Genomic DNA, 15,701 nt, shown 5'->3' with positions numbered 1-15,701 from the left:
TACTCGTTGACTTAATAAAGGAATGAAGGATCCAGAGAGGTCAGGTAATTTGCTCAAGTTGGCATACTCTATGTAGAAAGTAGTAGATTCGAGCTTGTAACGCATCAAATCTTTCTCATGTTTTTTTAGTTCAATACTCCATAATTCATTTAGGCTTTATTTTTTTAAAAAATGATATAATCTTATTTGTATAAAATTATATGAGTGTGTAGAGAGATAAATGAAAAGATGATTTTCAAAAGTGATTTTAGGTGATTTTCCCCCTTTTTTATATTTTAAAAAAGGAATCTTGAGCCAAAAAATATATAATTTAAAAAACAAAGCCAAAAACTATTTCAGGGGGCAAAGATTATGTGGTACACTGGCTTTACACATTCCCTCTTTTCCTAGATGTTGGTGGTTTTCAAGTTGTGCATTTCCAAAAGTCATTGTACATTCATGTGTGTCTGAGACACTCACAGCTTTCAGCCTTGTCCGGAAGCCCCCAAATCAGACAATCTCAAATCCTGGCAATAAAGACTCTGCTTATCATTTTCCGCTTCAATCTAGTACAAAGAGAATGACTAATCCTCCGAAGTTTTACCAGTAAATTGTCCCCCCCGCAAACAATGTTGATTTGTTTTATAAATCTGACTGAAATAAAATTTCTTTGGGCTGGAAAGAAATTTTTGAAAGGATTCTTTTTTGTTTCCCTGAATTTTGGTTTTCTGCCTCATATAGTGAAACTCTCTGGGAAATCGCAAAAGCTGAAGTGGAAAAACGGGGAAGTAGTGGAAGTGAAGGCGATGGAGTTGAAACTGGAGAAAAGTCTGTTTTCTTCATTGGCAGTAAAAACGGGGTAATGCATTTTTTCCTACTTTTTTTTCCCAAGTATTGTAATGATTTAACAACCAGTGGCAAAATTTATTGTAATACTTTGATAAAAATTTAGGTACTTCAGCCCTTTAACCAGATGACCAATCTCTGGCCTGCTGGTTACATTGGATCTGGTTGGGCCCTGTTCACGGGTGGGTAGGGACTAACACCCAGCCTTTCTCTTCTTGTCAAGCAGTGTGTCCTGACCTGGGCCACGGCAGCCCAGAGGAAGGGGCATGTGTTTCTGACTAGACAGCCCAGAGGAGTTATCTTTTCCCAGTTTGCACAAAGTCACCATAAATATTGATACTATTCCGATGGTCATATTTATAGGTAACTTGTACAGCTGAAACAAGCATATAGATAATAAAAACATGAACCATATAGAGTATAATACGTTTAACTTTCACTGTCTTAAACTAGTGTCACAGAAATGGAAGGAACCTTGAAGATATCTACTCTTCTTTTTTTTAAAGGCGATATACTGGTTTTTTAAAATAAATTTATTTATTTTATTTTTGGCTGTGTTGGGTCTTTGTTGCTGTGTGCGGGCTTTCTCTAGTTGCGGTGAGTGGGGACTACTCTTCGTTGTGGTGCACGGGCTTCTCGTTGTAGTGCATGGGCTTCCCATTGCAGTGGCTTCTCTTGTTGTGGAGCACGGGGCTCTAGAGCACAGGCTCAGTAGTTGTGGCGCACGGGCTTAACTTCTCCGCGGCATGTGGGGTCTTCCCGGACCACAGCTCAAACCCGTGTCCCCTGCATTGGCAGGCGGATTCTTAACCACTGAGCCACCAGGGAAGCCCTAGTCTACTCTTCTGCAATAGGGATTCTTACTCCGGGATCCATGGAGGTACTTCTTGGGGTCTGTGAACTCCCTAGAAATGTATGCAGAATTGTGTGTGATTGTGCACTGGTGCTTTTTTTTTTATGAGAAATTAGATTCCCCCAGAGTTCTAGTCACTGTAAACAGTGGTTGTATGGTCTAGGTTTGAATATTTCCAACAATGGGGATGTTCTCTTTTATAAGGCAGGCTGTTTCCGTTTTTGTTTCTAGAAAATCCTAGTTACAAAGCCTTGTTGCTGGAAAATTGCAATCTGTTTCATTGTAACTTCCACCCCTTGGTCTGAATTCTGACCTGTAAAAGTATGCGAGTAAGTCTAATTTTATTCTTCTACTTGTTAAACCTTCAAATATTTAAAAATTGCCCTTCAAATAGTTCTGGCAACCACCTTGTCTCCCTGAGTCTTTTTGTTTCGGCTTTAACGTTTCTTTCAGCCATGCCTCTGTGTCAGGGACTTTATATCAGTCAGTCATGGATTGTCTTATCTGCCGTGATTCTAATGTGTATTTCTCAGGATGGAACAGAATTTTTGAAGTTTTCCTTAACAACTGTAGAAGGTTTAGACACTGTCCGTGTCATGGACTCTACACGTCATGGATTATCTATCTGTCATGATCCTAGTAACTCAACTGGAATTATTCTAGTGTGAAATTCTCAGGATAAAACAGAATTTATCAGGTTTTGTTTACCTACTGTCAACTAGAGCAGGTCTGCCAGCTTCTCTGTTGCCAGATGCCGTGTTCCTGTTATTGTACAGAAAAATATTAGTAATCACATAACCCTGCTCACTAAGTTTGAGCTTGGGATCTGCAAGCCTTTTTCGTTTATGATGTTGTTTTGTCGTTAATGTTATTAGATTGGATCTTTTGTTACAGTCTGTTTTTATTGTTACCTTAAATTACTTTTATTAAAGTAATTCATGTATGTGGTTTAAGAGCTTAAAGACTATCAAAAGCTAAATGAACTTACTTACAAAACAGAAATAGACTCACAGACATAGAAAACAAACTTATGCAGACTTCCCTGGCGGTCCAGTGTTTAAGACTTCTCCTTCCAGGGCAGGGGGGTGCTGGTTCGATCCCTAATCCGGAGCTAAGATCCCACATGCCTCGCGGGCAAAAAACCAAAACGTAAGACAGAAGCAATATTGTAACAAATTCAATAAAGACTTTAAAAATGGTCCACGTCAAAAAAATCTTAAAAAAAAAAAAGAAAACAAACTTATGGTTACTAAAGTGGATAGTGGAAGGAGGGGGGATAAATTAGGAGTTTAGGATTAACATATACGTTCTACTATATATAAAATAGATAACCAACAAGGACCTATTGTATAGCACAGGGAACTATACTCAATATCTTATAATAACCTATAATGGAAAAGAATCTGGAAAAAAGACATGATTTTCTTCTTTCCTTGATATTTTAATACTGCATTAATTTGTCATAATCAAAAAAATCATTTGGCCATCTCAGTAGATTAGAAAAGCATTCAATAAAATTCAACACCTGGGGCAACTAACTTACCTTTAGCAAACTAGGAATAGAAAAGAAACTTCTTAATCTGATATAGACTATTATTAAAGTACCTCCATCAAATGATGTACCATAATTGATTTAACACAGTTTGCCTACTTTTGGATATTTGGACTCTCTCCTCTTTGTTTTATTCAACAATTATAATTTATGCTATGATGGACATCTTTGTGCATGTTGATCAAGTTGCTTAATCTCCCTGTGTCTGTTTCCTCATGTATAAGATGAAAATAAAATACACCTACCTTAAAAAAAAAAGATTACCAAAGGTACATAAAGTAAAATAACAAATCTCTCCACATCATTCAGAATCTCTCCTCAAAGCCACCATTTTCATATCTTTTACTGTTTCTTCTGTAATTTACTTCTGTATTTCTGAATAATGTGCTTATGGGCTGTTTCCAGACTTTCAATATTATACACTATCTGTTGAATTTCTGGTAATAGTAGAAGAGTATTTACTTCCCCATCTCTCTCAAACGCCCACTTCTAGTAATATCATTGCTATTATCATGTTGGGCTGAATCAATATTCAGTGTTAGTTTATTTTATTATAAGTGTCTAAATCATTTTTTGCTGGTGTGCCAAGTGCAGAACTGTGATTATGTTTCCTTTCTCAAGAAACTTTTTCCTGAAGTTTAAAACTTCTTTGTTTTTTATTTGCCTAGTTCTTATATGTACCTTAGTTTTTATATGCATTAGTTATCTATTGCTACATAATAAATTACCTCAAAACTTATCAGCTTTTAAAACAACAAACATTATCTCACCCAGTTTCTGAGGGTCTGGACTCTGAGAGCACCTTAGTTTGGTGGTTCTGGCTTAAGAATTTTCATAAAGTTGTAGTCAAGATGTCATCTGGGATGACATCTGTTATTTCTCGGCTCGACTGAACTGGAGAATCAGTTTCCAGGCTCCTCAACATGGTTGCTGGCAAGAGGCATCAGTTTCTTGCTGGCTCTTGGCCAGAGGCTTTAGTTCTTTGCCATGTGGACCTCTCACCAAGGCTGCATACAGCATGGCAGCTTGCTTCCTCCAGAGTGAGAGATCAAAAGTGAGAGGTTACCTGAGACAGAGGCTACGGTCTTTTATAACCTAATTTTGGAAGCGACATGCCATCACTTCTGCCATATGCTGTTGGTCAAAAAGAGCAGTGCAGTGTGTGAGGGACTACAGATGGGTGTGAATACCAGGAGGTGGGGCTCATTTGGGACCATCCCTTTTTAAAAAATTTTTATTTTATATTTGAGTATAGTTGATTTACAATGTTGTGTTAGTTTCAGGTGTACAGCAAAGTGATTCAGTTATACGTATACATACATCCATTCTTTTTCAGATTCTTTTCCCACATAGGTTATTACAGAATATTGAGTAGAGATACCTGTGCTATACAGTAGGTCCTTGTTGATTATCTATTTTAAATATAGTAGTGTCTTTATGTTAATCCCAAACTCCTAATTTATCCCTCCCGCCACCTTTCCCCTTTGGTAACAATAAGTTTGTTTTTGAAAACTGTGAGTCTGTTTCTGTTTTGTAAATAAGTTCATTTGTATCATTTTTTTAGATTCCACATTAAGTGATAGCTTATGATATTTGTCTTTGTTTGACTTACTTCACTTAGTATAATAATCTCCAGGTCCATCCATGTTGCTGCAAATGGCATTATTTCATTCTTTTTTATGGCTGAGTAATAGTCCATTGTATATATGTACCACATCTTCTTTATCCATTCCTCTGTCAATGGACATTTAGGTTGCTTCCATGTCTTGGCATGAATATCATAAATAGTGCTGTATGAACATCAGGTTGCATGTATCTTTTCAAATTATGGTTTTCTCCAGATATATGCCCAGGAGTGGGATTGCTAGATTGTATGGTAGCTCTATTTTAGTTTGTTAAGGAACCTCCATACTGTTCTCCATAGTGGTTGTACCAATTTATATTCCCACCAAAGGTGTAGGAGGGTTCCCTTTTCTCCACACCCTCTCCAGCACTTATTGTTTGTAGACTTTTTGATGATGGCCATTCTAACAGGAGTGAGGTGATACCTCATTGTAGTTTTGGTTTGCATTTCTCTAATAATTAGTGATGTTTAGCATCTTTTTATGTGCTTTTGGCCATCTGTATGTCTTCTTTGGTGAAATATCTATTTAGGTCTTCTGCCCATTTTTTGATTGGGTTTGTTTGGTTTTTTTTGATATTGAGCTATTTGTATATTTTGGAGATTCATTCCTTGTCATTCACATCATTTGCAAATATTTTCTCCCATTCTGAGAGTTGCCTTTTCATTTTGTTTACAGTTTACTTTGCTGTGCAAAAGCTTTTAAGTTTACTTAGTTCCCATTTGTTATTTTCATTACTCTAGGAGGTGGATCTAGAAGTGTTTTGCTTATGTTTTCCTCTAAGAGTTTTATAGTATCTGGCCTTACATTTAGGTCTTTAATCCATTTTTAGTTTATTTTTGTGTGTGGTGTTAGAGAGTGTTCTAATTTCATTCTTTCATGTATAGCTGTCCAGTTTTCCCAGCACCACTTACTGAAGAGACTGTCTTTTCTTCATTGTATGTTCTTGCCTCCTTTGTTGTAGATTAATTGACCATAGGTGCATGGGTTTGTTTCTGGGCTTTCTATCGTATTCCATTGATCTATATTTCTCTAGGAGCCTTATTCCTCTGGCTCTTTTTTTCTTCTCAGGATTGCTTTGGCTATTCAGGGTCTTTTGTGTTTCCATACAAATTTTAATTTTTTTTGTTCTAGTTCTGTGAAAAATGCCATTGGTAATTTGATAGGGATTATACTGAGTCTGTAGATTGCCTTGGGTAGTAAAGTCATTTTGACAGTATTGATTCTTCCAGTCCAAGAACATGGTATAACCTCTCCATCTGTTTGTGTCATCTTCAATTTCTTTCATCAGCATCTTACACTTTTCAGAGTACAAGTCTTTTGCCTTCTTAGGTAAGTTTATTCCTAAGTATTTTATTCTTCTTGATGTGATGGTAAATGGGATTGTTTCTTTAATTTCTCTTTCTGATCTGTCATTGTTAGTGTATAGAAATGCAACAGATTTCTGTGTATTAATTTTGTATTCTACAACTTTACTGAATTCATTGATGAGCTCTAGTAGTTTTCTGGTAGCATCTTTAGAATTTTCTATGTGTAGTATCATGTCATCTGCAAACAGTGATGGTTTTACTTCTTCTTTTGCAGTTTGGATTCCTTTTATTTCTTTTTCTTCTCTGATTGTCATGGCTAGGACTTCCAGAACTATGTTGAATAAAAGTGGTGAGAGTGGACATCCTTGTCTAGTTCCTGATCTTAGAGGAAATGCTTTCAGCTTTTCACAGTTGAGTACAATGTTAGCTGTGGGTTTGTCATGTATGACCTTTATTATGTTGAGGTAGGTTCCCTCTATGCCCGCTTTCTGGAGAGTTTTTATCATAAATGGGTATTGATTTTTATCAAAAGCTTTTTCTGCATCTATTAAGATGATCATTTGGTTTTTATTCTTCAATTTGTTAATGTGGTGTATCACACTGACCGATTTGTGGGTATTGAAAAATCATTGCATCCCTGGGATAAATCCTACTTTCATGATCATGGTGTATGATTCTTTTAATGTATTGTTAGATTTGGTTTACAAGTATTTTGTTGCAGATTTTTGCATCTATGTTCATCAGTGATATTGGCCTGTAATTTTCTTTTTTGTGTGGTCTGGTTTTGGTATCAGGGTGATGGTGGCCTTGTAGAATGAGTTTAGGAGTGTTCCTTCCTCTGCAATTTTTGGAAGAGTTTCAGAAGGATAGTAGTTAACTCTCCTGTAAATGTTTGATAGAATTTGCCTGTGAAGCCATCTGGTCCTGGACTTTTGTTGGTAGTTTCAATTAAACTACCACAGTTTCAATTTCAGTACTTGTGATTGGTCTGTTCCTATTTTCTATTTCTTCCTGGTTCAGTCTTGGAAGATTGTACCTTTCTAAGAATTTGTCCATTTCTTCTAGGTTGTCCATTTTATTGGCATATAGTTGCTTGTAGTAGTCTCTTATGATCCTTTGTGGTGTCAGTTGTAACTTCTCCTTTTTCATTTCTAATTTTCTTGATTTGAGCCCTCTCCCTTTTTTTCTTGATGAGTCTGGCTAAAGGTTTATCAATTTGTTTATCTTTTCAAAGAACCAGCTTTTAGTTTCAGTGATCTTTTTTATTGTTTTCATCTCTCTTTCATTTATTTCTGCTCTGACCTTTATGATTTCTTTCCTTCTACTGACTTTGGGTTCTGTTTGTTCTTTCTTTAGTTGCTTTACATATAAGGTTAGGTTGTTTGAGAATTTTCTTGTTCCTGAGGTAAGATTGTATTGCTATAAACTTCCCTCTTAGAACTGCTTTTGCTGCATCCCATAGGTTTTGGTTTTTGTTTGTTTGTTTGTTTGTTTTAATTTTATTAATTTTTTACACAGCAGGTCCTTATTAGTCATCCATTTTATACACTTCAGTGTATACATGTCAATCCCAATCTCCCAGTTCATCACACCACCACCCCCCACCCCTGCCGCTTTCCCCCCTTGTTGTCCATACGTTTGTTCTCTACATGTGTGTCTCAATTTCTGCTCTGCAAACTGGTTCATCTTTTTCTAGGTTCCACAAATATGCGTTAATATACAATATTTGTTTTTCTCCTTCTGACTTGCTTCACTCTGTATGACAGTCTCTAGATGCATCCACGTCTCTACAAATGACCCAATTTCGTTCCTTTTTATGGCTGAGTAATATTACATTGTATATATGTACCACATCTTCTTTATCCATTCGTCTGTCGATGGGCATTTAGGTTGCTTCCATGACCTGGCTATTGTAAATAGTGCTGCAGTGAACACTGGGGTGCATGTGTCTTTTTGAATTATGGTTTTCTCTGGGTATATGCCAGTAGTGGGATTGCTGGGTCATATGGTAATTCTATTTTTAGTTTTTTAAGGAACCTCCATACTGTTCTCCATAGTGGCTGTATCAATTTACATTCCCACCAACAGTGTAGGAGGGTTCCCTTTTCTCCACACCCTCTCCAGCATTTGTTGTTTGTAGATTTTCTGATGATACCCATTCTAACTGGTGTGAGGTGATACCTCATTGTCGTTTTGATTTGCATTTCTCTAACAATTAGGGATGTTGAGCAGCTTTTCTTGTGCCTCTTGGCCATCTGTATGTCTTCTTGGAGAAATGTCTATTTAGGTCTTCTGCCCATTTTTGGATTGGGTTGTTTGTTTTTTTAATAATGAGCTTCATGAGCTGTTTATATGTTTTGGAGATTAATCCTTTGTCCGTTGATTCGTTTGCAAATATTTTCTCCCATTTTGAGGGTTGTCTTTTCGTCTTGTTTGTGGTTTTCTTTGCTGTGCAAAAGCTCTTAAGTTTCATTAGGTCCCATTTGTTTATTTTTATTTCCATTGCTCTAAGAGATGGATCAAAAAATATCTTGTTGTGATTTATGTCAAAGAGTGTTCTTCCTATGCTTTCCTCTAAGAGTTTTTTAGTGCCTGGTCTTACATTTAGGTCTCTAATCCATTTTGAGTTTATTTTTGTGTATGGTGTTAGGGAGTGTTCTAATTTCATTCTTTTACATGTAGTTGTCCAGTTTTCCCAGGACCACTTATTGAAGAGACTGTCTTTTCTCCATTGTATATCCTTGCGTCCTTTGTCATAGATTAGTTGACCATAGGTGCGTGGATTTATCTCTGGGCTTTCTATCCTGTTCCACTGATCTATATTTCTGTTTTTGTGCCAGTACCATACTGTCTTGATTACTGTAGCTTTGTAGTATAGTCTGAAGTCAGGGAGTCTGATTCCTCCAGCTCCGTTTTTTCCCCTCAAGACAGCTTTGGCTATTCGGAGTCCTTTGTGTCTCCATACAAATTTTAAGATTTTTTGTTCTAGTTCTGTAAAAAATGCCATTCGTCATTTGATAGGGATTGCAGTGAATCTGCAGATTGCTTTGGGTAGTATAGTCATTTTCACAATATTGATTCTTCCAATCCAAGAACATGGTATATCTCTCCATCTGTTGGTATCATCTTTAATTTCTTTCGTCAGTGTCTTATAGTTTTCTGCATACAGGTCTTTTGTCTCCCTAGGTAGGTTTATTCCTAGGTATTTTATTCTTTTTGTTGCAGTGGTAAATGGGAGTGTTTCCTTAATTTCTCTTTCAGATTTTACATCATTAGTGTATAGGAATGCAAGAGATTTCTGTGCATTAATTTTGTATTCTGCAACTTTACCAAATTCATTGATTAGCTCCAGTAGTTTTCTGGTGGCATCTTTAGGATTCTCTATGTATAGTATCATGTCATCTGCAAACAGTGACAGTTTTACTTCTTCTTTTCCAATTTGTATTCCTTTTATTTCTTTTTCTTCTCTGATTGCTGTGGCTAGGACTTCCAAAACTATGTTGAATAATAGTGGTGAGAGTAGACATCCTTCTCTTGTTCCTGATCTTAGAGGAAATGCTTTCAGTTTTTCACCATTGAGAATGATGTTTGCTGTGGGTTTGTCGTATATGGCCTATTATGTTGAGGTAGGTTCCCTCTATGCCCACTTTGTGGAGAGTTTTTATCATAAATGGGTGTGGAATTTTGTCAAAAGCTTTTTCTGCATCTATTGAGATAATCATATGGTTTTTATTCTTCAATTTGTTAATATGGTATATCACATTGATTGATTTGCATATATTGAAGAATCCTTGCATCCCTGGGATAAATCCCACTTGATCATGGTGTATGATCCTTTTAATGTGTTGTTGGATTCTGTTTGCTAGTATTTTGTTGAGGATTTTTGCATCTATATTTATCAGTGATATTGGTCTGTAATTTTCTATTTTTGTAGTATCTTTGTCTGGTTTTGGTATCAGGGTGATGGTGGCCTCATAGAATGAGTTTGGGAGTTTTCCTTCCTCTGCAGTTTTTGGAAGAGTTTGAGAAGGATGGGTGTTGGCTCTTCTCTAAATGTTTGGTAGAATTCACCTGTGAAACCATCTTGTCCTGGACTTCTGTTTGTTGGAAGATTTTTTTTTAATAGCTTTTTAATGTGATTTTTTAAATTTATTTATTTATTTAATTTATTGATTTTTGGCTGCGTTGGGTCTTCCTTGCTGTGCGCGTGCTTTCTCTAGTTGCGGTGAGCGGGGGCTACTCTTCATTGCCATGCGCGGGCTTCTCATTGCGGTGAATTCTCTGGTTGCGGAGCACGGGCTCTAGTCACAGGACCTTCAGTAGTTGTTGCTTGTGGGCTACAGAGCGCAGGCTCAGTAGTTGTGGCACCCAGGCTTTGTTGCTCCATGGCATGTGGGAACTTCCCAGACCAGGGCTAGAACCCAGTCCCCTGCATTGGCAGGTGGATTCTTAACCACTGCACCACCAGGGAAGCCCTTGTTGGAAGAATTTTAATCACAGTTTCAATTTCATTACTTGTGATTGGTCTGTTCATATTTTCTATTTCTTCCTTGTTCAGTCTTTGAAAGTTATACTTTTCTAAGAATTTGTCCATTTCTTCCAGGTTGTCCATTTTATTGGCATAGAGTTGCTTGTAGTAGTCTCTTAGGATGCTTTGTATTTCTTTCTGTATTTCTGTCTGTTGTAACTTCTCCTTTTTCATTTCTAATTTTATTGATTGGAGTCCTCTCCCTCTTCTTCTTGATGAGTCTGGCTAATGGTTTATCAATTTTGTTTATCTTCTCAAAGAACCAGCTTTTAGTTTTATTGATCTTTGCTATTGTTTTCTTTGTTTCTATTTCATTTATTTCTGCTCTGATGTTTCCCATGTTAGGGAAATTTTCCACTAATCTCTTCAAATATTTTCTCGGGTCCTTTCTCTCTCTCTTCTCCTTTTGGGACCCCTATAACGTGAATGTTGTTGTGTTTAATGTTGTCCCAGAGGACTCTTAGGCTGTCTTCATTTCTTTTCATTCTTTTTTCTTTATTCTGTTCCGCAGCAGTGAATTCCACCATTCTGTCTTCCAGATCACTTACCCGTTCTTGTGCCTCAGTTATTCTGCTATTGATTCCTTCTAGTGTATTTTTCATTTCAGTTATTGTATTGTTCATCTCTGTTTGTTCTTTAATTCTTCTAGGTCTTTGTTAAACATTTCTTGCATCTTCTCGATCTTTGCCTCCATTCTTTTTCCGAGGTTCTGAATCATCTTTACTATCATTATTCCGAATTCTCTTTCTGGAAGATTGCCTATCTCCGTTTCATTTAGTTATTTTTCTGGGGTTTTATCTTGTTCCTTCATCTGGTACATAGCCCTCTGCCTTTTCATCTTGTCTATTTTTCTGCGAATGTGGTTTTTGTTCCACAGGCTGCAGGATTGTAGTTCTTCTTGCTTCTGCTGTCTGCCTTCTCCCATAGGTTTTGGATCATCATATTTTCATTTTCATTTGTCTCTAGATATTTTTTTATTTGTTCTTTGATTTCTTCAGTGATCCATTGGTTGTTCAGTAACATATTGTTTAGCCTCCATGTGTTTGTGTGTTTTACAGTTTTTTTCTTGTAGTCGATTTCTAAGCTCATAATGTTGTGGTCAGGAGAGATGCTTGATATGATTTCAGTTTTCTTAAATTTACTGAGGCTTGCTTTGTGGCCCAGCATGTGATCTATCCTGGAGAATGTTCCATGTGCACTTGAGAAGAATGTGTATTCTGCTGCTTTCAGATGGAATGTTCTGTAAATATCAATTAAGTCCATCTGATCTAGTGTGTCATTTAAGGCCTATGTTTCCTTATTGATTTTCTGTCTGGATGACCTGTCCATTGATGTAATTGGGATGTTAAAGTCCCCCACTATTGGGGACTGTGACTGTCAATTTGTCTTTTTATGGCTGTTAGTATTTGTCTTATATATTGAGGTACTCCTTTGTTGGGTGCATATATATAAACACTTGTTATATCTCCTTCTTGGATTTTTAAAAAAAATTTATTGGAGTATAGTTGATTTACAGTGTTATGTTAGTTTCAGGTGTACAGCAGATTAATTCAGATATATATATATATATATATATATATTCATTCTTTTTTAGATTCTTTTCTCATATAGGGTATCACAGAGTACTGAGTAGAGTTCCTTCTTTTTCTTGAATTGATCCCTTGATCATTATGTAGTGTCCTTCTTTGCCTCTTGTAACCATCTTTATTTTAAAGTCTATTTTGTCTGATATGAGTATTACTACTCCAGCTTTCTTTTGATTTCCATTTGCCTGGAATACCTTTTTCCATCCCCTCACTTTCAGTCTGCATGTGTCACTAGATCTGAAGTGGGTCTCTTGTAGACGGCATATATACAGGTCTTATTTTTGTTATCCGTTCAGCCAGTCTATGTCTTTTGGTTGGAGCATTTAATCCATTTACATTTAAGGTAATTATCGATATGTATGTTCTTATTGCCATTTTCTTAATTGTTTTGGGTTTGTTTTTGTAGGTCTTTTTTCCTCCCTTCCTCTTTTGTTCTCTTCTCATGTGATTCGATGACTATCTTTAGTGTTGTGTTTGGATTGCTTTTTCTTTTTTGTGTATATCTATTGTAGATTTTTGGTTTGCAGTTACCATGAGGTTTTTATGTAGCAGTCTCTATATAAACAATATTGTTTTAAGTTGCTGGTCTCTTAATTTCAAAGGCATTTCCAATATCTTGCATTTGTACTCTCACAGTTGCTGGTTTTGATATCATATTTGTGTGTGGATGATTTCTGACCTTTACTGTATGTTTGCCTTTACTGGTGAGCTTTCCCATTTGTAATGTTCTTGTTTCTAGTTGTGGCCTTCTCTTTTCTGCCTAGGGAAGTTCCTTTAGCTGGTTTGGTGGTGCTGAATTCTCGCAGCTATTGCTTATCTCTAAGCTTTTGATTTCTCCATCAAACCTGAACAAGAGCCTTGCTGGGTAGAGCATTCTTGGTTGTAGGTTTTTCCCTTCCATCACTTTAAATATATCATGCCACCCCCTTCTGGCCTGCACAGTTTCTGCTGAAAAATCAGCTGATAACATACAAGGGAAGCCCCATAAGGTTATTTGTTGCTTTTACTATTTTCTCTTTGTCTTTGATTTTTGTCAGTTTGATTAATATGTGTCTTGGCATGTTCCTCCTTGGGTTCATCCTGTATGGGACTCTCTGTGCTTCCTGGACTTGAGTGTTTCCTTTCCCATGTTAGGGAAGTTTTCTGCTATTATCTCTTCAAATATCTTTTCAGGCCCTTTCTCTCTTCTCTTTCTAGGACCCCTATAATGTGAATGTTGGTGCATTTAATGTTGTCCCAGAGGTCTCTTAGACTGTCCTCTTTTCTTTTCATACTTTTTTCTTTTTTCTGTTCTGCAGCAGTGATTTCCACCCATCTGTCTTCCAGCTCACTTATTCGTTCTTCTGCCTCATTTATTCTGCTATTGATTCCTTATAGTGTATTTTTCATTCCAGTTATTGTATTGTTCATCTCTGTTCTTTAAATCTTCTAGCTCTTTGTTAAACATTTCATGTATCTTCTCGGTCTGTGCCTCCATTCTTTTTCCAAGATCTCGGATCATCTTTACTATCGTTACTCTGGATTCTTTTTCAGGAAGATTGCCTATCTCCAATTCACTTGTTGTTCTTCTGGAGTTTTATCTTGTTCATTCATCTAGAACGTGTTTCTCTTCTGTCTCATTTTGTCTAACTTTCTGTGTTTATGGCCTCTGTTCCTCAGGCTGCAGGATTGTAGCTCCTCTCGCTGCTAGTGTCTGCCCCCAGGTGGGTGAGGTTGGTCCAGGGGCTTATGCAGGCTTCCTGGTGGGAGGGACTGGTGCCTGCCCACTGGTGAATGGAGCTGGGTCTTGTCCCTCTGGTGGGTAGGGCCATGTCAAAGGGTGTGTTTAGAGGTGGCTGTGAGATCAGGATGACTTTAGGTAGTCTGTCTGCTGATGGGTGGTGCTGGGTTCCCACCCTGTTGGTTGTTTGGCCTGAGGTGTCCCAGCACTGGAGCCTGCAGGCTCTTGGGTGGGGCCAGGTCTCAGTGCCAAAATGGTGACCTCCAGGAGAGCTCACGCCAGTGAATATTCACTGGGGCCTCTGCCACCAGTGTTCTTGCCCCCACAGTGAGCCACAGCCGACCTCTGCCTCCCCAGGAAATCCTCCAAGACCTTCCAGTAGGTCTGGCCCAGGCTCCTATGGAGTCACTGCTTTGCCCTGGATCCCAGTGTACGTGAAACCTTGTGTGCACCCTCCAAGAGTGGAGTCTCTGTTTCCCCCAGTCCTGTGGAGGTCCTGCACTCAAGCCCCACTGGCCTTCAAAGCCAAATTCTCTTGGGGCTCCTCCTCCTGAAGCCAGACCCCCCCAGGCTGGGGAGCCTGATGTGGGTCTCAGAACTCTCATTCCTGTTGGAGAACCTCTGAGATATAATTATTTTCCAGTTTGCGGGTCACCCACCCAGTGGGTGTGGGATTTGATTATATCATGAAAGTGCCCCTCCTACCATCTTCTTCTTGTCTTTGGATGTAGAATATCTCTTTTGGTAGGTTTGAGTCTTTTTTTTGTCAATGGTTGTTCAGCAGTTAGTTGTGATTTTGATGTTTTCATGGGAGGAGGTGAGCTCAAGTCCTTCTTCTCTGCCATCTTGTCTCCACCTCTCACTGTTGGACCAAAAGAAGATAAAAAGTCACTTCCAGGGTGAGGTCTCAGGGGAAGAGGGAACTATCAGTATATCTCAGTGTCCTGGTGCAGCCTTCCACTGGTGGGACTTGAAATTAAATTGGTTTTCCAGTTGGGGAACCATCCTTGAAGCTGGCTCCCCATGTACCTATTGCTAATTTTTTCCACAATCCCCAACAGATGGTCAATGCATATTTTCATGTGGTCAATTGTATCAAATCATCTGAAAGTACCCCTCTCCAGCCAGAGTCCTCCCATCTTTGAACCTTCTGTGTAGTCTGTACTGGTTATTCTTGGGGGCAGCTGCATAGCTACTGTCCCTCCCCAACATCTTGGGGACTCCCTTTGCATCTTTCTTGTGTTGGAGCTTCAGTTTCCTGGATCCTGTGTCTTCCGTTTTCTTGGTTTACTTACTTATCTTTGTGGAGCACATTCTTTTGTAGTTTCCTGGGAAAGTATACATGGGTAGTAAAATATTTGAGAACTTGCGTATCTAAAATGTCTTTATTTTACCCTCACTCTGGATTGAAAGTTTATCTAGGTATAGAATTCTAGGTTGGAACGAGTCACTTAACCTCTCTTTGACCCTAGTTTCTGTGTGAGTCTGGATTGTTTCCTTTGGGAGTGACAGAAAACTCAATTCAGACTGACTTAGGCACTGTCTTGAATAGTTGTTATCCCGTACACTATTATACTTTACCTGTATTCCTCTTGTGATGTGTGTCATGAGATATCCTATGTATTATTCATTTCATATGGTCAGGCTACAGTCTCTAGTATACTTCCATGAGATTACATGTGTTCTGTTCATTTATTTTCTTTTT

At 37.9% G+C, this 15,701-nt stretch overlaps 1 protein-coding gene across 2 annotated transcripts in view; it reads left to right on the top strand.

Moving 5' to 3' along the window:
• The window catches only part of DYNC2LI1 (dynein cytoplasmic 2 light intermediate chain 1), a 44,039-nt gene that overhangs the window by 1,272 nt on the left and 27,066 nt on the right, over positions 1–15,701 (top strand). For both annotated transcript variants that reach the window (XM_059943453.1, XM_059943454.1), the window contains exon 2: positions 721–838. In XM_059943453.1, the coding sequence (XP_059799436.1) occupies positions 721–838 (118 nt within the window). The remainder of the gene's footprint in view (positions 1–720; positions 839–15,701) is intronic.

This window comes from Balaenoptera ricei, chromosome 13 (assembly GCF_028023285.1).
Source record: "Balaenoptera ricei isolate mBalRic1 chromosome 13, mBalRic1.hap2, whole genome shotgun sequence".
NCBI classification, from domain to species: Eukaryota; Metazoa; Chordata; class Mammalia; order Artiodactyla; family Balaenopteridae; genus Balaenoptera; species Balaenoptera ricei.
This window is presented reverse-complemented; position numbering and strand designations above follow the sequence as displayed.